The sequence below is a fragment of the Labeo rohita genome, chromosome 8 (assembly GCF_022985175.1).
Source record: "Labeo rohita strain BAU-BD-2019 chromosome 8, IGBB_LRoh.1.0, whole genome shotgun sequence".
Classification (NCBI taxonomy): Eukaryota; Metazoa; Chordata; class Actinopteri; order Cypriniformes; family Cyprinidae; genus Labeo; species Labeo rohita.
The window spans coordinates 29,921,609-29,948,261 of record NC_066876.1 but is presented as its reverse complement, the minus strand read 5'-3'; the positions used below and the strand labels follow the sequence as shown (position 1 = coordinate 29,948,261).

General features: G+C 34.4%; 1 protein-coding gene across 3 annotated transcripts in view; it reads left to right on the top strand.

Annotated features, from left to right (window-relative positions):
• Positions 1–26,653, top strand: part of gripap1 (GRIP1 associated protein 1) — a 66,634-nt gene that overhangs the window by 7,877 nt on the left and 32,104 nt on the right. For 2 of the 3 annotated variants that reach the window (XM_051116605.1, XM_051116604.1), the window contains exons 8-23: positions 42–90; positions 302–372; positions 747–794; positions 886–917; positions 3,977–4,024; positions 6,774–6,873; positions 7,161–7,238; positions 11,557–11,649; positions 13,415–13,549; positions 13,875–13,970; positions 15,620–15,832; positions 15,985–16,098; positions 16,527–16,604; positions 18,525–18,620; positions 19,829–19,885; positions 22,854–22,953. In XM_051116605.1, coding sequence (XP_050972562.1) covers positions 42–90; positions 302–372; positions 747–794; positions 886–917; positions 3,977–4,024; positions 6,774–6,873; positions 7,161–7,238; positions 11,557–11,649; positions 13,415–13,549; positions 13,875–13,970; positions 15,620–15,832; positions 15,985–16,098; positions 16,527–16,604; positions 18,525–18,620; positions 19,829–19,885; positions 22,854–22,953 — 1,408 coding nt within the window. The remainder of the gene's footprint in view (positions 1–41; positions 91–301; positions 373–746; positions 795–885; positions 918–3,976; positions 4,025–6,773; positions 6,874–7,160; positions 7,239–11,556; positions 11,650–13,414; positions 13,550–13,874; positions 13,971–15,619; positions 15,833–15,984; positions 16,099–16,526; positions 16,605–18,524; positions 18,621–19,828; positions 19,886–22,853; positions 22,954–26,653) is intronic. The other variant, XM_051116606.1, reaches the window with a different exon arrangement.

Genomic DNA, 26,653 nt, shown 5'->3' with positions numbered 1-26,653 from the left:
TTTATATATATAATTTTTTTTTTGTCTCCTGCTTTCTCTAGGCCGAAGTGCAAAGTGTCAAACCGGAACAGCGAGATAATGAACTGTGTGGTGAGTACATCTTTCTGACGGCTTCCTTTTAAAGTTGTGACCTTATCAAACTCACTGAAGAGTTAACTGAGTAGAACAGGGAAGGTTGTGTTGTGGATCTTCACATAGCAGCACAATGGTTTGACTTTGACTGAGCATCAGTTAAATACTTCTTAAACTCATGATATTTTAGCGGTCGTGTGCATTAATGTCTGTAAACGCTGGGTTTCAGAGGTGGCATTAAAGCTTCAAATGGAAATGGAGGAGAAATGCTTACTGAGGGAACAACTCCAGACACTAGAGGTAAAAACATCATTTTTGCCCTCTGAATACCCAGGACAGCAGGAAACACACAAAAGGACAAAATGCTAGGATTCATTTTGCTGATGAGCGTGTTTTTTTTTACCCTCGCCATGGGTGCTAATTTTGGACACCTTCATTCTCACCTTGCTCTAGAGAATACTTTCATATCTATGATGAAACTGGCATTTTGCAGTTTTTAATATTTTAAATGTTTTCTAGAGTGAATAGATCATTTTAGAATGGAACATTTAAGAAAGCCGCTTATTAAAAATAACTTTTTAATTTCATCATACATTTTTGTGTTCTTAATTGCTATATTTTAGTCCCCACACAAAACGCTTTTCTTGTTGTAATGTATTTATTTTCATTTTCAGATGTCCAAGCAGGCAGAAATCACAAAACTACAAGAAGAAAATGCTAAAGTAAGTATCATGCATTTGTTTCAGATAGCATGTGTACTCAAAGATAAAAATGCCAGTGATAATGTGTTGTTTTATTTTTTTCATTTATTAGTTGTCCGATAAGTTGAAGAAAAAACAAGACAGGTAAGTTGCTTTTATGCTTTATTTTTTCATAGTACAGTTGAAGTCAAAAGTTTACATAATCTGCAAAATGTTATTTATTTTACCAAAATAAGAGGCATCATACAAAATGCACGTTATATTTTTTATTTAGTACTGACCTGAATATGATATTTCACATAAAAGGCATTTACATATAGTCCACAAGAGAAAAAAAATACCCGTTCAAAAGTTTCTTAATACTGTGTTGTTATCTGAATGATCCACAGCACCCGGGGGAATATCAGGGTAAATTTAACTTATTTTGTCTTCTTGGAAACATGTAGGTATCTTCTGTAGCTTTTGAAGGGCAGTACTAAATAAAAAAAGATTATCTTTATGCAAAATAAGAAAAATGTACACATCTTCATTCTGTTCAAAAGTTTTCACCCCCGGCTCTTAATGCATTGTGTTTCCTTCTGAAGCATCAGTGAACATTTGAACCTTCTGTAATAGTTGCATATGAGTCCCTCAGTTGTCCTCTGTGTATAAAAAGAGGATCTCAAAATCATACAGTCATTGTTGGAAAGGGTTCAAGTACACAATGCTGAAAAAAACAAAGAGATTTTTTGAGACCTGAAGGATTTTTCTGAAGAACAGCAGGAAGTTTTGACTGTTCAGGACAACTATAAACTTGTGAACAGCTATAAAAAAAAAACGGCTGTGGATCATTCAGGTAACAACACAGTATGAAACATCAAGTGTATGTGAACTTTTGAACGGGGTCATTTTTCTAAATTCAGTTATTATTTTCTCTATTATTTCTCTGTCTTTTATGTGAAATATATTAACATTTTGCAGATTCTGCAAGGTGTATGCAAACTTTTGACTTCAACGGTATATGTTCAAAACTTTAAAATTACTGGGGTAGTTAAATTAAATTGGGAATTAAGTAATTATTTACTCACCCTGGTGTTGTTGTAATGCCATATGACCTCCTTTCTTTTTCAGACTACGAAATTAGAAATTTAAACACATCTTTGCTCCCATCCATATAATGTTAATGAATAGCAACCAGCTTCAAGCAGAAAAAGAAGCACATGTATCACAGAGTGGTCCCACTCGACTTATTTTTTGCCATATTTTCCAAGTGTTCTAGAGTAGGTATGGGCGATATGGGCTTAAAAATTTATCACGATAATTTCTGGCATTTACTGCTATAACGATATCAATGACGATAATTCAGGGAAATCCTGTTTCTTTAGAGAAAAGTATTATCTTTCCTATTTTTACCCAAAATAGGGTGTTGTGGGCATTGCGGAGAACACACGTAATGCAATGACTGTTTAATTCACTGGAATGTGAATTAAATTATTTGTACTTTCTGTACTGGAAGCTCCTAACATTAAGACGAGTTCCTTGTGTGTGAAACACACTTGGCAATAAAGCTCTTTCTCATTCGGAAGCTGCAGACACTCCACATATGCTTTATAGTACAAGTAATAGTACTGACGATGCTTCAGGAATCTCTAATCCAGTTATCGCTTTAGCTGAGTAAAACGCAGATAGAGGAATTTTAACCGAGGAAACTTGAAGACAATAAACATACGATTGCTACAATATATGGTTTATCTGTGTTCTTCAAGCAATCATGGGTATTTTTATAAGTATAAAGTATATTTATAATTATAATGCAATGCTAATCGACATAGCCTTTATAATACTATAAAATAGTATGAATTCTGCCTTATTCTGTGATATGAAGCCACGTCTGATCGCAAAAGGTTATTTCAAACACTTGACTATGTTATGAAGGTAATTTGGAGAAAAAGCATGTCAGTAAATATGTTTGTTGGACAACAGGTTTGTAAACAGGCTCAAACACACACAAAACTGAATCACACACTATGATTATATTTATACACTATGATTATATCACACACAAAATTATATTTTTGGTTTCAATTGTAATTTAGCAACAATACTGACCTTGGCCATTGCTCTGGTGTGCACAGCTGAAGAAAGCAACAAAGATATTCACCTCTGAGAAGTGTGTGTCTAATTTTCTAGAAGCTGTGTGTAGCATTTTGATTAACCTTGATTTCTTGAAATGGTGTGCTTTTGGGCTTTTGCTGAGCGAGCTGAAATGAACTTCTGTGGTAATACACAGTCTTGGACAGAAGGCGAATGGCCAAGGTCGGGACTTTTGCTAAATAATAATTTAAATTTGAGTTCGATTCAGTTTGTCAACACTATCGTATGGCCTTAGAGCACTTGGATAATCGAGTCGAACGGGATTGTTCTATATTTTTGAATATTTTTCTTTAAGGCTGAGGACTTTTTTTTTTTTTTTTTTTTTTTTTTTTTTTTTTTTTACATTTTATCGTTTCGTGGTCTGAAAAAGAAAAAAGGTCATAAGTCATTAAAACAACACCAGAGTGATTTAAATCATAACTGAATTTTCATTTCGGGTGAACTATCTTGTTGAAGTACGTATGCTTTTCTCCCAACATTGTATGAAAATTTTCTTTATGATCCAGAATTCACTTCACTTAAAGACAGGGACTCCTAGGGAAAAATGACTGAGCGCACCTTTAAACCTGCTCAAGACTACAACTTGCAGAGATTAATTGAGTAAGGCAGTGATGGAGTGATTTCACACCAAACCTGCTGAAATATGGAAAAATGAACGTTAAAGACAGTATTAATGGACGATGTTACATTTGAGCACATTACCTCCTCAAGCGCAAGATAAATGACTTTCAATCCTCCATTTAACTTGAGTCCTCCTTCTCTGTACCATGGCCCTCAGCCAATCAGAACTGTCCGTTTGATTACATCACCCCTTAGTGTGCCGTGGTAACTCAGCTGTGGCCTAGCGGCAGTCTCCGTGTCAGTGTAATGAGTCTGAACGTGAACTTGTTGTGCTGGCACTCGCTGTAGACTGCTGTATCAGCACAGACTGCCTCTGATCCGCATCCCTCTGGTCAACACGGGGCCTGTTTTCCCTGATCAGGAGATGCTGCCTGTTATTTATCACTGCTGTGTGGGGTTTTTTTTTTAGGGCCAATGAGGATTCAAGTCTCTTTATGCTTCTCTTACAGCTTCCAGAGGCTACAAGTTGAGAAGGAGGCACTTTACAATGACAGCAGGTGAGAAAGACAAACCCAGCAGAGCAGTTATCTTGCGATAAAGCTCAACAGGGCCTTTTTAGGAGCCTGGGTTGTGGAAATGTATTTCCCATTTATTTTCTTAGTGAAGAGTTGTAAGGCTTGAACCTGAAGATGAATTACAATATTGTAATATTTCATTTGAAATGAAAAACAAAGCAAGCAAACTACTTACCTACACTCTAAAGAAAACAACCAAACTTTTGGGTGGGTTATTTGGCAACTCTGCACTGGATAAATATTGGACAGGTTATTTTGACCCAGCTGGTTGGGTTAAATGTTTTTACCAAATATGCTGGATAATTTTATTCAAGTGAACTTGTTTAAAGATGATTATATTGCTGTCTTAAAATGGACTGGAACTGAAAACCACATAGAATTACTAGAGGCAACAGCAATAATCAAAAAATGAACACATGGACAAAATAAATAAAAGACAAATTGAATTTATATGGGTGAATACAGCATAGTTTACAACATTACTTACATGTAAACTCATTTAACAAGCATTTTAGACATAAAAAATGTAACATTTAAAAGTAGCATTTTAATTTTAGTATAATTAATCTTTCTCTGTAATCGCTTTTTACCGAAATAGCGCTAAATCTTGTGTCTGCGTTTCGCCGAAATCTGAGCCGGTGAAGGGATGCTGTTCGTCGGGGTAACTGCGAACTTCCGACTGCGGCCTCGCGTTTCACTAGTAGTTGAAAGATGCCATGACTGCCTCCAAAATGCCCATAAACAAACAGTACTGACATTAGAGAACATATTTTAACATCAAATTAAATTAAACTCAGTACTATAATGAATTAAATCCATTTTTTTATGCAAAAGGCGTTTCCATCATGCAAAGTTGTTGCATGCTGTTGACGCAGCTGATTGGCATTTTGTCCTCATGTTGCGTTGCATAAAATAATGCAATTTACAGCACAGTAGAGATGTTATAAATGAAATAAAATGTTTACAAACCTTTATTTCGCTGAAGAAGTGCACCAAATTGGCGGCGCTGAGAACCGTAGAGGATTAAAAAAGCCCACGCTCTGACTGTAGCTCAGCGGGTGGGTTGTTTCGTCAGAGACAGGCTTAACCCAGCGGTTGGGTGGACCCAGTAACTTGGATACAGAAAAACTATGCAGCACCTGGTTAAAAAAAAATTAAAAATAACCCAATAAAATGACCCAACAAGTTGAACCCAGCATTTGGGTTAAAAAATAACCTAGCACCTGGGTAAAAATATTAAAAACAACCTAATAAAATTACCCAGGAAGCTGAACCCAGCATTTGGGTTAAAAAACAACCCCCAGCATTTTTAGTGTATTAACCTGATTGGTGGATTTTGAAGATGGACAATTTCTGAATTTAGGGCACTAAATTGAGGAGAGTGCAATACCTCTGAATGTTTTCAGTGGCAGTGGCAGTTTGCTACAGTCCCACTTGTTAAACTGACCCACTTTGGACAAATGCATCTGCAGAATTAATAAATGTAAATATAAATCTAAATGAATCGCACTTGTTTTGTGTCCTATTTATATTTGGAATAGTCCATCCAAAAATACTTCAGCTCACCCTTAGGTCATCTAAGATGTAGATGAGTTTGTTTGAGTCCAAACAGCTGATTAAAAACATCACAACCACTCCAGTCTATCAATTAACATCTTGTGGAGTAAAAAAAACTGAGTGTTTGTAAGTAACAAATCCATCATTAAGGTGTTTTAATTTTAAACCACTATTTCTGGCCAAAACACGATTCTGACGGCACCCTGCACAGGATCCATTGGTGAGCAAGTGATGTAATGCTAAATTTGGTTTGAGGGGTGAATATTTTTGACAGTTTTAATTTTTAGGTGAACTACACCTTTAAGCATGTTTGACCTTTAAGCAAAAAATGGCATTTTTACTGTGGGAACCCAATTCTAGGTTACATGTGTTCCCATGATGTCATTTACACTGCTTGTAATGTTTTCCAGCTAAATTTGGCTTTTATTTCGGTATTCATTTCATGATGCTTGGGAATAGACACTACCACACATTAGTCACATCAAACCCTTGATGGTGTATGAGAAAATAATAGTTGAATTTATAAAAATGACCCTGTTAAAAAGTTTACGTACACTTGGTTCTTAATGCTGTGTAACCTGAATGATCCACAGCATTAAGAGCTAGGGGTGAAAACTTTTAGAATTTGAAGATCAGGGTAAATTTAACTTATTTTGTCTTCTGGGAAACATGTAAGTGTCTTATGTAGCTTCTGAAGGGCAGTACTAAATGGAAAAAAAAAGACAGATATTTATGCAAAATAAGAAAAATGTACACATCTTCATACTGTTCAAAAGTTTTCACCCCTGGCTCCCAATGCATTGTTTTTCCTTCTGGAGCATCAGTGAGTGTTTGAACCTTCTGTAATAGTTGCATATAAGTCCCTCAGTTTTCCTCAGTGTGAAAAGATGGATCTCAGAATCATACAGTCATTGTTGGAAAGGGTTCCAATACACAAAAATGTTGAGAAACCAAAGAATTTGTGGGACCTGAAGGATTTTTCTGAAGAACAGCAGGCAGTTTAACTGTTCAGGGCAAACAAGTGACTTGTGAACAACTATCACTAAACAAAAAAAACATAGCTGTTATTTGGCGGTTTTATTTCAGTATACATTTCATGATGCTTGGGAATAGACCCTTCGACACATTAGTCATATCAAACTCCTCATAGCATATGATGCATTTGTTTCCACAGGACTAAAATTGATGAGATCCAACAGAGGAAAGAGGAGGAGCTCAAATCCATAAACCTTCGTGTGCAGAAATTGCAGACAGATTTAATGACCGCCAACCAGGTGAGATGCGCTCAGGCCCACCCTGCCAAATTCCCCTAATATTGAAGCCCATTTGTTGCACATATCAGAGGGCGATCGATGGATGGCCACTAAGGGAGTATGATGATAAACATTTGCAAACCCTTGGGAGTGGTCTAAAGACTGCAGTCAGTGCTTCAGGATCAGACTCTGGCGCTGAGGCACATCTGCAGAGATTAATGGACCATAGAGACACTGCTGCATCCATCACTGTCATGCTAAAAATGCATTGAATCTTCCTGCCTGTTGGTTTGTGTGTGTGATTTCAGAACGTTGCTGAACTAAAGGAGCAGCTGCAGAGCAAACAGAAAGAGCATGAGCTGGCCATCCATGCGCTCAAAGATCAGGTAGTGCACATGATAGGTTAAAAAAAATTGGTGAAGTGAACATTTCTGCAATAGCTAAATTAAACATGAAGTGTAGTGTGGTCATGCAGCGACGTTTGAAATGTTGCATACAGCTTAATATACAGTACATACTGCAGATTATTCTAGTGTTCCATTCCAAACATCGCCAAAGGCGCTAATATGATGAATACAGAAGATGAATAGTTGGTTAAATTGTTCATTTAGCATTTCTTTTAATGTTTATTCCATCGCAGATGGTCGTTAGTGCATCTCCAGAGAATTAATCTGCAATTTCCACATCTGCTGGTTCGCTGTTTACTAACAGGTTTATAAATGAAAGAAAGCAGGCAATTAATCTGCATAAATTGAGTGTGATTTTAATGATAATAGGTCCTACAGATTCAATTAAATAAACCGTAAAAGGCTCATGTGGGTGTTGTTATCGGCACAGAACACAATTACGTTTTTATTGTTCCACGTAAAAAAAAAAAAAAAAAAAAAAAAAAAAAAAATCAAATAATGTAAATAGGACTTTTTTTTTTTTTTTAATGGCAGGGTGCAGTTTTGTGATTATTTAGCCGTTTTGCTTTTAAAATGTGGTTTAGCTTTGCTTAGAAAGCTTTTTCTGTCTTAAAGTTACTTATTCACTTCAGCCACAAAGGAAAACTCTGCTCTCGTTTGCTCACCGTTATTTTATTCCAAACTTGTATGACTCTCTTTCTTTTGTGGAACTCTTTTGTGGAGATGTTTGTCTTGGGTGTTTTTCTTGATACAATGAAAGTGAATGGAGACAGATGTTATTGAGCTCCAAAAATTAAAAAAACAGCATCATAAAACAATTTCATAGGACTTTCACACTATATTCCTTTTAATAACCTATAACCTTTTGAAGTCATATTAAATTAAACAGATCTGATTTATGTAGGGATTTCTTTTTTCCTTTTTTTTAAAAAAAAATCATATATATATATATATATATATATATATATATATATATATATATATATATATATATATATATATATATATATATATATATAGTTGTTGTTGTTTTTTTTTAATTAATTTAAACATTTTAAAATGATATTTGGCCACATTTTTATTCAGACAGATATATTAATGGACATTTTTAAAAAGTTTTCTCTTGGAATAATTTTAGATTTTTTTTTTTTTTTTTTTTTTTTTTTTTAATCATACATTAAATTAAAAAGTTTTTAAAGGATATTTAATATTATTGCAATAAAAATAGTTAAAATACTTTCAAATATAATTTATTTCTGTGATGAAAAGCTGAATTTTTACTGCAGTGTTTAGTGTCACATGACCCTTCAGAAATCATTTTAATGTGCCAGTTTATTTTCAGTGTTGGAAACAGTTGTGCTGCTTAATATATTTTGGAAACTGATATTTTTTTTAGGATTCTTTGATGAATGAAAAGTTAAAAAGAACAGCATTTATTAAAAATGGAAGTCTGTTCTAACAATATAATTTTTTACTATCGCTTTTTATTTAATTTAAAACATTCTTGCTGAATAAAAGTATTAATTTCTTTTAAAGAAAGAGAAAGAAAATGACACTGTAATACACGGTAATGTAAGGTATTACAAAATATTTTAATGAAATAAATGTTTTTAATTTTAAAATTATAAATAATTGTAATTAAATATTTTCATTATTTTAATTAAATGCTAATTTTATTCATCAATGTTCATCAATGTTTTATTCAATCAATCAGTTAAGCAGCACAATTGTTTCCAACATTGATAATTATGAAGGATCATGTGACACTGAAGACTGGAGTAATGATGCTGAAAATTCAGCTTTGTATCACAGGAATAAATTCTATTTTAAAGTATATTAAAATAGAAAAACACTATTTTAAATTGCAGTAATATTTCACAATATTACAGATTTTTTCTGTATTTTTAATCAAATAAACGCAGCCTTGATGAGCAGAAGGCTTTTTTTTTTTTTTTTTTTTTTTTTAGAGATTAACAGTTTTATTGATTCTCAGGCAAATTTCAAAATAGAATACAGTAACTCTGTGTAGAATCAAGAAGACTTGTATCTATCTATAGTACTGCAGATTTTCTAGCCTATATATGACATTAATTTTATATAATATTTAGTATTTTCACATGTAGGTGGAAAAAACTGTAAATTGTACTACAGTCTGTACTACATTATCAAATCAAATAATAACTTTCAAGTGGTCAGATGGATAATGATTGATAATCTTCCCCTTTTGAATGTCATTCACATTGTGCATATTCACATATGCTTTTGATGAATTCAGAGGACTTGAAATATTTCTTTTTTGGAATTTCACTTTCATTGTATATTGAAAAGAGAAGCATAAACATTCTTCAAAATTTCTCCTTTTTGTTTTAAGTTTGTTAAACTAAGTCAAATCGGTTTGGAGCAACATGAGGGTGAGTAAACAGTAACCGAATATTAATTTTTGGTTGAACTATCCCTTTAATATGTACCAGTGTTTCTGCTGATAGCAAACTCTTTGTGCTTAAGGAGAAGTTCGTGAAGTTTATAATTACCCAGAGAGCAGCCTGTTTAATTGAGCGTTTATGGATGATGGTGCTCCGGATCAACTGAGTAATTAAGGATTAGCGGGGCTCAGTGCAGGTGGCTTAGGGGCACACGCGCTCCGCCGGGGCCCCTCGAGGGAAGGGCCGCTCTTATACTGCCATCGGCCCGCCTGCAGGTCCCGCCACCACAAATGTCTTTCACTTCCTCCGTGAGGTCACAAATCTTAATTAAGCAGCTGCCTCTAATGAGCAGCAAGCAGATAAGGATGAAGAACCTCCCTGTTCTGTTTTTCCATTCAGAGCTGCTTGACTGGGTCTCTACTGTTTGACGTGGATTTTCTAACTCGGCCTGTTTTCTTCTCTCTTCTTTTCACTTGTTTTGGGCGTTCTTTCTTTATCATCTGTTGGTCTCGTTCTACCCCTTGGGCTTTATTCTTCTTGTTCATCTTCTCCAACACTTCCCCTACAACCCCACGTTGCCGCTGGACATGTCTTTATTCATCAATCACATCTCTGTCTTTCTCCGTACATCTTCCTTTCCTTATATCCTTTTTTGTTTCTGTTATCTGTATGTTTTTTTCACAAATTTTATATATATTTTTTTTCTTTTGAACATTTGATTATTTTTAATTCATTTAAAATTTTTCTGTTCTTTTTTCTGTTATTTCATTTAATTTTTTAAATTAAAATTGTATTTTCTTTTTGCTTCTTTTCCTCATTTGTTATTTATTTGTTTTATTTTGTTTTATATTTTTTTCATGTTTAACATTTTAATATTTTTAATTCATTCTACATTTTTGCATTTTATTATTAATATTGTTTGCTTCTTTTCCTTATTCTTTATTTTTTATTTTCTTTCATGTTTTTTTTTTCTTCAAAATGTTCATATTTTGATCATTTTTATTGTTTTTATTTGTTTTCTTTGTTGTTTCATTCTTTTTGCGTTTTTATTAACATTTTTCTTTTTTGTTTATCCTCATTTGGTCTTCATTTGTTATTTTCTTCAAAATGTTCATATTTTGAACATTTTTTAAATTCATTCTAAACTTTATTGTTTTTCTTTGTTTCATTCTTTTGTAATATTTTAATTAAAATTTGTTGTTGCTTTTCATCTTTTTCTTATTTTTCTTTTCTTCAAATTGTTTATATTTTGAACATTTGATTATTTTTAATTATTTATATTTTTTCTGTGTTCATTTCATTCTTTTTTTTTGCTTTTTTTTAATTACAATTTTGCTTTGTTTTGCTTTTCCTCATTTCATTCATATTTTATTTTTTTCTTCAAAATGTTCATCTTTATTTTAATATTTTGTTTAAATAATTTAATATTTTTAATTCATTCATTTTTTTTGTTCTTTATTTCATTCTTTTTTTGCATTTCTTAAAAATTTGTTTTTTTTTATGTTTCTTTTCCTCATTTGTTTTTTATTTATAATTTTATTTGGTTATTTTTTTCATGCTTATTCTTTTTGCTTTCGTTTCTGTATTTTTTTTTTCTTTTATATTCATGTAATTTTTCTTCCTAATTTTTATATTTTTATTACTTTTTTTTTTTTTATATTTTATTATTTTTATTTCATTCATTCATTAATTTTTCTTTTTGGTTCATTTCTGTTCATTCATTGTGCTTTATTCTGTTCTTTCTTTCATTGTTCTTTATTCTTTCATTCCTTCATTTGGTATTGCTTTCTTCTTTTTCTTCTTTCTTTCCCATTGTCTTGCTCTCTTTCTGTTCTGGTCTTGTGGGGTGGTTTTGTGTTTGGGCGGAGCTGCAGGTAGCGTGTCAGAGCGCGGTCAGTCAGGAGCAGGTGGAGGGCATGCTGAGTGAGAACGATGCTCTCAGGACAAATCTAGCAGCCCTAGAACAGGTACCTGACCATGATACAGCATCACAGCCTTCATCAACACCAGTTCCTGCATCATCTGCACTCAATGGCTATGTCTGGTCTAACACACATGCTGTTTGTAACTGTTAAAACACACATACTAATGTCACTTTATCACTTTATTGCCATTGCCAAATTACTACTAAACACTGAAGGAATAAACAAATCGCTTCCAGTTCGCAGCATTTAGTTTGATGCCATATATATTTTTTACTTTCTTCTCTGAAAAAGTGTCAATATCTAAAAGGAAATTCATGGAGGTTTATACAAATATTTTTTATATATTTTTATAAAGTTTTGTATAATTTTATGATCACATATTTACTAACATATTTTGTCATCCAAGATGTTAATGTCTTTCTTTCTTCACTCGTAAAGAAATTATGTTTCTTAAGGGAAACATTTCAGGATTTTTCTCCATATAATGGACTTCTATGGTGCCCCTGATTTTGAACTTTTAAAATGTAGTTTAAATGCAGCTTCAAAGGGCTCTGAACGATCCCAGCCAAGGAAGAAGGGTCTTATCTAGCGAAATGATCTGTCATTTTCTAAACAAATTGACTATTTATATACTTTTTAACCTCAAATGCTTCTCTTGTCTCGTCTCTGCGATGCACATGCGTAGTTTGTGTAATCCTAGTCAATACAGTTTCTCCCATCTCGTTTTCTTCTCCAACTTAAAAATCATCCTACATCGCTGTTTTACCCTTTTTTGGTAAAGATCTTCTTTGCACGTTCACTTTGTAAACGCTGGGTCGGTGCTTCTGCAGCGATGTAGGATGATTTTGAAGGTGGAAAAGAAAATGAGATGGGAGTTTTTTGACATCTAACTCTATTGACCCGGATTACACAGAGTTCGCATGCGCATCACAGAGAATAGACAAGACGAGCGTTTGAGGTTAAAAAGTATATAAATTGTCAATTTGTTTAGAAAATAACCAATCGTTTCGCTAGATAAGACCCTTCTTCCTTGGCTGGGATTAAAGAAATAAATACCTAAACATCTTTGATGACAAGGGGGTGAGTAAATTATCTGTACATTTTTTGTGAAGTGAACTCCTTTAATGCAGGTAGGGCTGTGTGATAACTTAAAACTGAAATTTGAAACAGCATATTTAAATTGCTCATCAGCCAAAATCATTATGCTTATTTACTTTTTCCAGAGTTGCTCACAGTGCACTTACGATATGCATTTACATTAATTACATGTGCACTCCCTGGGAATCGAACCCATTATCTATTGTGCACAATTCCTAAATATTAATATTTAAATACATTTAAACACATAAATAATTTAATTGAACTTAACTGTGTATTAAATATAAGCCCAAAGCACATTTTAAGAACACTCCAATGCTGCGTAAGGTTCATTTGGCACTGGCAGGACGCCTACAGCACTATAACCCTGATTGAAGTTTAAAAAGTTTTTATTATTAATACATGTATGTCTATGTATGTTTTTGTTTAGCCATATTTTTTTGTATCTGTGTTCACACATACATATGTGTACTGCATTATGCATGAAGGTTTATATTTAGCTTGAAAGCACTCATGGGTGCATTTATGTTTATACTATATTCAGCACTATGCTGAGTTGCATTTCTCAGCTGGTCTCTAGTTTTCCACTAATTAATAATTCTTCTTTTGGCATTTTCTCGCTTATACACCGAATTCAGACTGAATAAGACTTAATTCAGTTGTCCTTGGTTCTTTGGGGTATGTCTGAAACTCTGTGTGTTTTTTACAGATCCAAACAGTGAAGACTCAGGAACTGAATTTGCTGAGAGAGCAAAATCTGGCACTAAATGCAGAACTTCAGCAGAGACGCACAGAGCAAGAGAGCTTCATGGCGCAGAGAGATGATCTGAACTCCCAGCTACAGGTACTTTGGTACCTGTTAGATTAAAAAAAGTGAAAGCATTTGGAACATTTTTTATTTATTGGACATTGGAATCATATTATGCTATATTATTATTTGTTAATATTATATTTCCTTGCCCCCAGCAGAAAAGTCAGATTGTTTTGGAGATTTTGAAAGTGCGTTCTGTTGAAAAAGTGTTTCAAAACATGTTGCCAAAATTACTTGTATTACTTAAGCAGTTACAGAAGTATTTCTAATGTTTATATTATTGTTAAGCAAGACATATATTTTAGTATTTGTGTTTGGATCATTCATAAAAATGATTTGACTGTTTCTTGCTGATCAGGAGTCAAACCGAGCGAATAGTCGTCTACTGGAGCAGCTCACTGAACTGGGTCTGGAGAAGGACAAGCTGCAGCAAGAGTTAGAGGAGGCCAGAAAGGTAACAACACACAAACCCTCTTTTTACCTTCTGGTCTTTTCAGTCAATTCCCTGCAGCAGGTGAAAGTAGTTTGACGTCTGGTGCACTTACTATCTCTATCTTCTTATAAGCTGCTTTAGTGAGTGGGTTCACTTGCTCGTTCTTCCATCAGTTAATACTCTGATCTTTTGACCATCATAATGACTTTATTAATGTAAAACTGCAATCGGATTTGGACACAAACGAGCTCTGGAACATTCACCTTTGGAGTTCTTTAAAACATTTTTTTCTTCCCTCTAGTATCTTCTGTATTGTTGGTCAAGGTTTCTTGCGCCAAAACCAGTTTTTACAGTTTTAAATAATCATTTTACACCGTTGTTCTGACCTTGACCTGAATTAAACAGGCTGTTTTTACTACAGCGGTAATGATCATCCTCATAGAGCACACTTTTTTTTTTTTTTTAAATATTTCAAATCAAATTCAGCGCAAAAAAGTACAGTGACATGACTATTTTATCTTTAAAAAAAGTTGCTTTTTCATATTGCAGTAAAGGCAATTTGGGGAAATCTGGGGAGTCTCGAAAATAAAAAAAATCCTGATTATCCTAAAATAGCTAAAAAAAGATAATGACAAACATGACTTTAGAAAAGTCAACAGATTTAAGTTTGTCTCTAGCGTTCTTTGCTATATAAAGTAATAAATGGACATTTCTATCTGTCTAAATGCCAGTTAATTAAATAAGTTGTTAAAGAAGATTACAAAAAATCAAGAAAACATTTAAAACCGCACTATCAGTCAAACGTTTTTGAACAGTAACATTTTTCTTTTTTTTTTTTTTTTTTTTTTTTTTTTTTTTTTTTTTAAGAAGTCTGCTGTCTCACCAAGCCTGCATTTATTTGATCCAAAATACAGCAATCACAGTACAATTTTAAAATATTTGTAAAAAATATTTTTAAAATGTAATTTATTCCTGTGATTTAAAAGCTGGATTTTAGCATCGTTACCCCAGTTGCATGATCCTTCAGAAATCATTCTAATATTCTGATTTGCTGTTCAAAAAACATTTATTATTATGATGTTGAAAACAGCTGAGTAGAATTTTTTTGATGAGTAGAAGGTTCAGAAGAACAGCATTTATCTGACATAGAAATCTTTTGTGACATTATACAATTAATCTTAATCATCACTTTTGATCAATTTAAAGAATCCTTGCTAAATAAAAGTATTAAAAAATACTGAAACTTTTGAATGGTATAGTGTATAATGTTACAAACATTATATTTCAGATAAATACTGATTTCTCTGTTTATTAAAGAATCCTGAAAAAAGTACTCAACTGTTTGAAATATTGGTAATAATAATAATAAATGTCTCTTGAGCAGCAGATCAGCATATTAGAATGATTTCTGAAGGATCATGTGACACTGATGCCTGAAGTAATGATGGTAAAAATTTAGCTTTGGTCACAGGAATAAAATACTTTTTAAAATATATTAAAATAGAAAATTGTTATTTTAAATAGTAAAAACATTTCAAGATTTTACTGTTTTGCTGCACTTGATCAAATAAATGCAGGCTTCTTAAAAAAAACATAAAATCTTACTGTTCAAAAACTTTTGACTAGTGGTGTAAATACCAGAAAAGTGAACGCTGTCTTTGTTTTCTCAGACCGCAGATAAGCGTAAGGTCATGCTGGATGAACTGGCCATTGAGACGGCGCAGGAGAAGTCTCGGCACAAAGAGGAGCTCAGCGATGTGCGCTTGCAGCATGAGAAGGAAGTTCTGAGCATCAGGGCCCGCTATGAGAAGGAGCTCCGCGGCCTCCACGAGGAGAAGAACCGCACAGAAGAGGAGATCCGCTCACAGCTACGAGATGAGAGAGTAAGCAACTGAAGGAACTTGTAGGTTGAAACATGAACATTGAACAAAGCACTTAACCTCAGGTTCCTCCAGGTGGATTGTGTCTATATTGAGTGTACTTTACAGAAACAGTCTGCTAAATTTCTCCTCACAGTTGTATCTTATTTTGTCAGGCTCGTACCAAAGAGCTGGAAGGCCTTCAGCCATATGTGGAGGAGTTGAAAGCTCAGGTTCAGTCCATGGAGGGGACAAAGGGCTGGTTTGAGCGCAGACTCAAGGAAGCAGAGGTGCCGTGTGTTTACAGTCGACTCTCGCTGCAAAACACTGCCAGAGATGGAAACTATCTTTTGTTGTTTACATCTGGCTACATCAGTATCATTCTGACCACATGATGTCAGTGTTGTTTTTGGCGTTACTGTGTTACAGACTTTAAAATGCCAAATGGTGAAGAGCATTTACAGTGGATTTATTGTTATTAACGTATTTACCTTTTGACAGTTTTATAGCCTGTAACTTTAAAGTTTTAAATATAAAAGTAACGTGCAAATTTCAAACTTTAGAGTTCTAGACTTTAAAACTGTCGAATGGTAAAAACTGAGCATTTTAGTGGACTCACTTTTAGATTTCAAACTAAAAAATATTGCACTAATCTATAAAATGTCACTCTCTGTGATTTATACTTGATATTGTTGTCATTTGTTTGTGTTGCGAGCAGGAGACCATGGAAAAGAACAAACTGGACCATGCGGAAGAGATCCAGCGGTTACAGAAAGATCACTCACTTCAGCTGGAGGTAAACTTTTGGATGTGATCATAAAACACATTTGGTGTTTGACGGCACTTAACAGACCACGGTCAGCTAAAGCAGATGAAGTAATGAGCGGTAAAGCTATATTCTTGTCTTTATGACACATTTGTTGTCTTCATACATATTCAAGTCTCAGAAACACATCAGAAGTCTGTCACGTCTCATTGAGTTGATGGATGATTGCTTGGCATAGAAGTTTATTTAATGAGCTTAGGAGACTGTATGAAATGCATGAAGCATTTACCACCTATAGGTGCTAAAACGTTGAGAATTTCCCATTGATGTCATTGAAACCCAAGAATAAATCTTTTATGATTACTTTTGTTTTCAATAACGTAGCTGGAGTACATTTGATTGCATTTAATTTATGATTCTACTCACCTAAGCCACCAATAAAGTATTATGGCTAGTCCATCTTTGGCCTGACTTGATTTAATCCACCCAGATCATAAAGTTGGATATGATATTACCATTTAATCTTATTTTAACCATGCCTGCACAGCCTTGGTCATGTCAGCACAAAAGAAGAGTTATTTCAGGAGCAGAGGAAGTTGTTTTGATGAAAGATTTTGAAAACAGAATGTGTTTTTTTACTTTCCTTTTGTGCTGACATAACCAATGGAAATCGTTTTATTCAGGCTGAAACTTTTTATATGTATTTTAGTTTTAGTTTAACAAAGCACAAAATGGTTGGAGAGGGGAAAAAAAAAAGAGTCAACTTAGCCATTGAATAAAAAATAGCCAATTGTGCCCATAGCTCTTCTGATCCTAACTTAAATTTACGAGCACAGTCAAAATTTTAGGAGCACTGTTCTAACCAATAATCAAAAAATCGGATCAAAAATTATCCTTTCCATTACGAGGTGATATTTGAATTCTTTAGTGATTTACAGGGGAATTATGTTTTTACCTTCGTAATGGCATTTTTCTAACTTTATTGAATGTATGTCATCTTTTATATCAAATGTTTTTAAAAATTTTGAATTAAAACAACAGAATAAGAACAAGTAGAATAAGAATTAGTTACCAATCAAATGAAATCAGTATTAACATGTATTTTCATGTTTAATGAAGCTTAGAGGTGGCATGAGTGCAATCAAATTCATAAACTCATTTTGAGATTGTTTTAAACATAACATTTTGAGTATAGAAATTTTAAATGATGTAAATAACTGAAAAGACACTTTAAAAATGTAACAAAATCTGCCAGTAGGTTGCGGCAAGTCACTGATTTAATTACGGAATCATTTATTCATTTGATTCGTTCAAACGGCTGACTCATTCAGGAATAAAGCAAGTGACTGGAAATGAATGGAGAATTTAATCACTGACTCCTTTAAAAACGCACGTTCATTCAAAACTGAATGGAAATGTACAGCGGCTAAGTTGTGACTTGTTTCAAACAAAATCCGGCAATAGTGTTATAGTCAGACAATACGAGTCACTTAATATTAACTTCTTGTTTATTGAACTGTTGTATTAAATCAATATCTCATTTACAAACTCTCTTAGAAATCATTAAAAGCTGTCACTTATCTTGTAAGTGATCGCGATCTCACAAAGTTCCATTTCAATCCGTGAAGCTCTCTACACTGCACAATCAATCTTTTATTTACAATCTCTCTACACTTTGTTTATGAAAGGATTTGTGAGATATGTCTGTGATGCATTACTTAACATTGCAAAAACGCGTGGAAACCTTTGAAGCTCCCCTCAGCGTAAACACACATATGCTGATCGAGTCAGCCGCTCTGGTGCTCCTAAATATTTTTTCATAGTCGCATGTAGTAGTATTCAGTCGCAAATGCGACTGAAATGGTCGCACTGTAGAGCCCTGTTCATTCTGTCCAGTACTCATCCACAGTGCAATTGAATGAATGAATGCATTATCTCACCGTTTCTCAGAGTAAAGCTGCAGAGGTGGAGGCAGTCAGACAGCAAGTGACGGAGATGCAGAAAGAGAGAGAAGAACTCAACAACACCATCAGCAAACTCAAACAGGTGTGTGAACAGAATGTATTCTTTTGTAACGCTCTGCCGATCTCCTAGTGGCTCTGCTGGAGCGTTTGTTCCTCAGCGTGATGAGAACCATGTGTTTTTAAGATGCTAAATAAGGCACGACTCAGATGGAAGATATTATGGGGGTGTGATCGCTGGAGCTCACCAGTAATTTCAAATGTGACTCAAGAACGAGGCATGACTCAACAGTAGGATGAGATTGTTCTTTGTGTAAGCATCTGCTGCCAGCAGCTCCTGGGTGATGTTCAGTTTGCAGAGCTGCAAAATTGGTGTTTCCTCATCTGATCTGAATATTTTTAGGATGTTTTTTTATTTATTTTATTTTATTTGTGTCATAATTCTTACTGTATACTAATACAAAGATTTAAAGCATCATAGACTATATCATACACTACACCACTTTTTGGGGGTCAAGATTTTTTTAAAAAAATTTTTTGTACTTTTATTCAGCAAGGGTGCATTCAATTGAGTAAAACGATTTGTATAATTTTATATTATGTATATGTGTGTGTGTGTATATATATGTGTGTGTATATATATGTGTGTATATATATATATATATATATATATATATATATGTGTGTATATATATATATATATATATATATATATATATATATATATATATATGTATACTTTTTTCAATAATAAGAAAGGTTTCTTATATTAGATTGATTTATGAAGGATCATGTGGCATTGAAGACTGGAGCAGTGATGCTAAAAATTCAGCTTTGCATCACTGGAATAAGTTACATTTTAAAAATATATTAAAAATGGAAAATAGTTATTTTAAATTATAATAACATTTCTAAATATTACTGTTTTTGAAGTTATTTTTGATCAAAAAATGCTGATTTGAGCATATGAGACTATCTTACTGAACCTAAACTTTTGAGCAGTAGTATATATCCATAATTAAATGGTTTTAAATAATAAATATGAAATATTAAAAACAAGAATTGCATAATGTTTATTTTTTGCAATATAAGTTTTACTGTAAATGCATTTGTGTTGTTTTATATTCTTTATATGTGCCATCTTTTTATTGTCTAAAATATGTAAAAATGAAAGCGACTAAACTGTAACTCTATGAAACATTTCAAACTAAACTGAAAAGTAATAATTTGACAATAGATTTATAATAAAGATGGATTCTGTAAACTACAATGACCGTTGTGTGTTTATTTCAGGAAATTAAAGATACGGTGGATGGACAGAGAATCCTGGAGAAAAAAGGTAGTTCAGCGGTAAGTAGGCAATCCAGCCCGGAGAAAAAGAGATGAGTCAGGGCTTTCCCTCTCTCCATTTCCCAGAAAGTGAATTAAAATAGTCCCAGGCGATGGGCAGGACACCTCTCTGCCCTACAAACCTGAAACCAGACCTCCCATTGACAAGGGTCGATCAGCTTTCATTAATGCTGGAGCTGTTTCATCAATAGAATCTCCTTTGACAGTTCATTGATTGTCAGTGTGTGTGTGTTTGTGTGTGTTTCCAGCTTCAAGCTGTCCATACTTAAGCTCAGTAAAGTTTTGGTTATAGTTTTTCTATGGTGTTGTTTATTAGTCAAACTGTTTATTAGGTTACAAATGTAGTCCCTCTGGGAAGTTCCCTCCTACTTCAAGCGATTTTGGCCACAAAATGGATGAAATTTCATATATCTTCCCTTTTTTTTTTTTTTTTCTCCTTTCGACAAAAACAAAAGGCTTTTGTAGTGCTACTGCGGCAAAATTAGTTGATGTTGTCGGCATATATGTGTGTGTATATGTGATACGATCTGGGAAAACCTGTCGAATATTCGAAAAATAGGTTGAATGTCATTTTTTTAAATTTTGTCAAAATTAGGTTTTCATTAAATGATTATTCTATGACATCTTGTCCATCATCTCTAAAAATATATCTTGCCAAAATTCACTTGTTTAGTGCAAAAAAATTGTGATTTATTGCAGCAAGCAGAAATGACTGTGTCTTCCTCTGATGTTAAGAACACGCTGCTGAGTTGCTTTCCCTTAACACCACAAAAACAGTAAACCACGTAACGTATTTAATAAAGGTGTATCAATGCACATTCTCTGCCAGTCCTGTGTAAACTACGGCATGCAAAGTTTATTTATTTATAAATTTTTTAAAGGAGAACTCCACTTCCAATTTACACAACAATTTACAAATAATTTACTCACCCCCTTTTCATCCTAGATGTTCATGTCTTTCTTTCATCAGTTGTAAAGAAATTATGGTTTATGAGGAAAACATTTCAGGATTTTTCTCCATGTAATGGACTTTATTGGTGCCCCGATTTTGAACTTCCAAAATGCAGTTTAAATGCAGCTTTAAAGGGCGCTAAATGATCCAAGCCGAGGAAGAAGGGTCTTATCTTATTTTTTTTTTAAATAAAAATTTGTATACTTTTTAAGCACAAAAGCTTGTGTAGCACTGGCTCTGGGATGCGCGTCCACGATGCTGCGAATTAGTGATGGGTCGTTCTAAACAAATCTTTAATGTGACTCGGGAAGAACGAGTCATCTCGGGGAGTGATTCGTTCAGTCGCGCATGCGCAACATCCTTTTAGGTTCTGTACTGGAATTAGTTCACCTGTTTCGAGTCTTCGGGTTTTTTGAGTTGTTCGTTCATCTTATGGGGCTGTCACGTGATGACTGAACGACTCAAACCCGAAAACTTGTCAGATAAGAGGTGAGGTGAGCTAATCATAGACTAAAGACCCAGGTAAACAAAGAATTGTATCAACGTTTGTGTAAGCAGTAGATGTGTTAGGGAAGTAACACGTGCCATTTTAATTATATTTTGCTAAAATAAACAAAATGAACAAAATGACTCAAAAAAAGATTTGTTCATTTTGCTGAACGAGACTTAAAGGTCGGTAAAATGATCCGAACTTCCCATCACTACTACGAATCATGTCTGAGTTCATTGTCTGTGTACTCCGGCTCAAAAAGGTAGAGAATGACGAAAAACTCCATCGTCCGACATTGTTGTACCTTTTTGTTTGTAAACACCGTTTGACTTACTTGCACTTTCTTACTTGCACTTCCACATCCCAGAGCCTGTGCTACACAAGCTTTTGTGCTTAAAAAGTAAAATTAATTTTTATTTTCCAAAAATTTTTTAAAAATGACCAATCGTTTTGCTAGATAAGACCCTTCTTCCTTGGCTGGGATCATTCAAAGCCTTTTGAAGCTGCATTTAAACTACTTTTTGGAAGTCGGGGCACCAATGAAGTCCATTACATGGAGAAAAATCCTGAAATATTTTTCTCAAAAACCATAATTTCTTCACGACTGAAGACAGAACGACAACCATTCTGGATGACAAGAGGGTGAGTAAATTATTTATGAATTGTTGTTCTGGAAGTGGAGTTCTCCTTCAATATTGTGAGATGGCGGAGCACAACGACGCAGTCTGAAGTACTGTAGCTGCTCACTTAAACAATCTTGCTCGTCCCAATAAAAGTTGAACATAATAGAAGATATTTTGAAAAATATGGTAACCAAACAGCTGACTGTCCCCATCGACTTCCACAGTAGTTTTTTTCCATACTGTGGAAGTCAGTAGGGATTATTAGCTGTTTGTTTACCCATATTCTTCAAAATATCTTGTGTTCAGCGTAACTCATACAGGTTTAAAACAGCTTGAGTGACGTAAATGATGACAGAATTTTCATTTTTGAGTGAACTATCCCGTTAAGCCACACTTACATGGATTGTTCACTCAAAAATGAAAATTCTCTTATTAATTACTCACCCTCATGTAATTCCAAACCCGTAACACTTTTGTCTTCTGAACACAAATTAAGATATTTTTGATGAAATCTGAAAGATGTATGATCCTGTATAGACAGCAATGCAACAGAAAGTCTGCTCGTAGCTTCATAAAGGTACAGTAGAACCACTGATGTCACATGGACTATTTTAACAATGCTCTTACTACCTTTCTGGGCCTTGAACATGTTAGTTGTCTTGCTGTCTATGCAGGATCAGAAAGCTGTCGTATTTCATCAAAAATATCTTAATATTATGTTCTGAAGATGAATAAAGGTCTTGGAACAATGTCAGGGTGAATAATTAAAGACAGGATTTTCATTTTTGGGTGAACTATCACTTTAAGTGTCTAAATACTTTTGGGGCCACTGTATATACTGGTTTATAGGCAACTAAATGTCCATCAGATGTCAAAAAAATGCTTGTCATGTTATGTCTGCAGCTGAAAGACTTGAAGAGGCAGCTCCATCTGGAGAGAAAAAGGGCCGATAAACTCCAGGAGCGGCTGCAGGAAATCCTAACCAACACTAAGACCCGCACAGGTGAACATTTTCTTCATCTTTACATGTCATTCTTAAGTTTTTGAGACATACCCTTTCATCATCATATAAAGCATTTGTAGGTACATGGAATAGGGCTTTTTAGAGCTGTCAACCGCCCTCTCAGATGATTTAAACTAGGCCCAGTTGTCGCCGTTTCAACGCACAAGGGTGGCGTGAATGAAAAATTTAAAGCAGGTATGTAAATATGTGGGGCTGTGCATAAATAAGGCAGCAGATGAGGGCGGCTCCGCCCTCCACTGCAAATCGCTACAAATGAGACAAACCCGAAGCGTGTTCTTACCACCTGAAGTGAATTCCAAAGAGCCCATCCGCTTTATTCTTGCATCAGGTTCCTGTGGGATGTTGAGCAGTTCACTTTCCTGCATCGGCTCATTGGCTATAAATAGTTTTTCCAAGAAGGCAAATTACATTAATGTAGTTTTTTTTCACATTACTGTGGTATTTCATATCATTGAGATTTTTGGCTCACTTTCACAATCCGATAAATTGCATTCTCTCGCCCCATTTCTTTTCCTCATTGAACATACCATTTGAAAAAAAGTCAAATGAATTGTGAGTTTAGCTGCTCTTTGACTGTTTATATGACATCAAGTAAATTTTATTTGTATAGTGCTTTTCACAATACACGTTGATGTCACAGAAAATGTCTATAAAGTAGTTTTGACTGCTTAGGGTTTCACTGCTTGGAAACTTGTACTTTTGACAGGACATGAACACAAGACATAATACCTTTGCCCCGTGGTGTTTATAATCAAATTTTAATGTTTAAACCACATAGGTGACTTCAAAGTCCAATGGTCGAACACTGGCAAAATCAATACATGGTGTCCCAACCTAATAGAAACTTTTTTTGGGTGCATTCATTTGTATGTTCCTTAAAAACTGTAACTCCTGTGGGGACGGACCCCACACACAACAACGAGGGAGAGGTGGGTGTAAATATTTGATGGAGCCCCTCTAAAAATGTGCTACAGATCCATGCATATGTGCATTTGCTCTCTGTAGGTTGTTGGCAGTGCCAGGGCACTCCTTTTTTGAGCCATTTATAATTTAAAGTATACTAAATGTTTAATGGTTGCTCTACAGAAAGTTTAGAATCAGACATTTTAAAGTAGGAAGCTTTATCTTTGTCAAATGTCCAAGAGGGTTTGAAAGTCCACGCTCACTCACTCACAAACACACACTTTCTCAAAAAGATTTCAGCATGTGTTTTGGTTCACTGCCCCAATCTGTGTGTGTGGGGGGGGGGGGGGGGGGGGGGGTATACATTTAGACTTTATTGTTGTTGTATTTATAATTTTCATTTTTTAAAAGCAGCATTTTTAGCACTGTTCCAATACCTAGTAGCTAAACTAAGGCAGCATCCCAACGGAAAAGGAAACTCCACAGTTGATTCTAATTGACCATGATTTAGCATGGTGCTAAGCTAACAATGTCATACTGTATGCATAGTATTTGGTATTGAATAGTATAACAGTAATATTATTTATTACATGTTATTGAATTTTTTTCCTCAAGTTTTATGCAGTCTGTAAACCAAGTTATCTCAGAACTTTTCTTTTGATACAGCCTTGCCTTAAAATGCAGTTCAGGTAGGGAACTTAGTCATTTTTGGAACAGAGCTTATATATGCATTACCATTCAAAAGTTTGGGGTCAGTAAGATTTTTAGGGCTCGAGCACCAGTGGTACGAGGACACTACTGGAATTGCTCAGATTCTTCCTCTTCTTCTCCCAAATGAATCGCATTTCTGAGGGCCTAAACATGCTCAAAGTCATGAAACTTTGCACACATGCCAAAAGTGATGAAAATTTACATTTTGTATGGGTTTCAGAAGTGGGTGTGGCAAAATGGGTTGATCTCGCCACCTATAAAATTTCAATCATGTGCCCCTCAAGCTGTTTCACATACATGTACGATATTCGGTAAACACATTTAACACACCGATATCTACAAAAAAGTCCCCTGGTACGAAGTCCGAAACCCAACAGGAAGTCTATTATTTTGAATTTTCTTTGAAGTTTTTGCCAATTTCAGGTGTTGTATTTTAACAAACTCCTCCTAGAGATTTAAACAGATCAACACCAAATTTGGCCAGTGTAATCTAAACCCCTTTGTGACATTAAATTGCGAAGACCTTGAGTTTTGGTTAAAGAGTGTCTCCGGGGCAGCTTGACGAAGTTTGATGTTTCCTCATGAGAATAGGTGTTATGTACAATGTCCGATCTGCACCAAAATGCACACGTTCGATAAGAGTCCTGTCCTGAACACGTCTAAAGGCCAATGTTCCGTTATAATCATAACACCATCTGCTGGCAACAGGAAATGACTTGTTTTACACTAACTAAAACATGCAATGTCCAATCTGCACCAAACTTACCTTGTTTGGTATGAGTCCTGGTCGGAGCACATCTAAAGGCCAATATTCAGTTAATCATAGCGCCACCTGTTGGCAACAGGATATGTCATGCTTTGCACTAACCCAAACATACCATGTTCAGTCTGCACCAAACTTCATATGTTTGATGAAAGTGCTGGCCTAAAGACATCTACATGCCAATATGCAGTTATAGTCAGTGTTGGGGAAAGTTACTTTTAAAAGTAATGCATTACAATATTGAGTTACTCCCTAAAAAAGTAACTAATTACGTTACTTAGTTACTTTTTATGGAAAGTAATGCGTTACTTTACTTTTGCGTTACTTTTTAAATCTGGGTAGGGCTTGCTTGTTTGTTTTCAATATAAAAAGTTCTATTTTTGGCAAATGTAAAAGCCTTTTCACACCAAAAGCCTCAGGCTTTGAGAAAAGTAAATTCACATGTCCAGTAGACCGCAGAAGAAAAAATATCAACTCTTCAGCAATAAAAAATGGAGAACAAATGTTAGATTATCTTGAGTAATTTTTGCTTATTAGTATGGTTGAATTGGATCATTGAAGGTCGGCAGCAAAAACATACATATTTGTATTATTTAACATATTTAATTATTGCAGGTTTGCGTCATATTTTGTATTTTCGTCATATATGTTTTTATTAATTTTGAGGAATACTGAATCTGTTTTTTGTGAGTGAGATGAATTAATGCACGTTTATATTTATTCTAGAACTAACATCTTACTCCTGATTTCTCTCAACATGGGCACAGGAGAGCTTTTAATCAATAAATGGGGGGAAAAGTAACTGGTATTACTTATTTGAAAATAACTCAGATATTTTCTTGTCAATTAAAAAGTAACGCGTTACTTTACTAGTTACTTGGAAAAAGTAATAATATTACGTAACTTGCGTTACTTGTAACGCGTTACCCCCAACACTGGTTATAGTCTTAGCGCCACCAGATGGCAGCAGGTTGTTTGGCACATATAAATGACTTTGACATATTCCTTCTGTATTTACCACTTTAAAGGAACACTCCACTTTTTTTGAAAATGGCCTCATTTTCCAACTCCCCTAAACTGTTAAACTGTTGAGTTTTACCGTTTTCAAATCCATTCAGCCGATCTCAGGGTCTGGCGGTAGCACTTTTAGCATAGCTTAGCATTGATCATTGAATCTGATTAGACCGGTGGCATCTCGTTCAAAAATGACCAAAGAGTTTCGATATTTTTCCTATTTAAAGCTTGACTCTTCTGTAGTTACATTGTGTACTAAGACCGATGGAAAATGAAAAGTTGTGATTT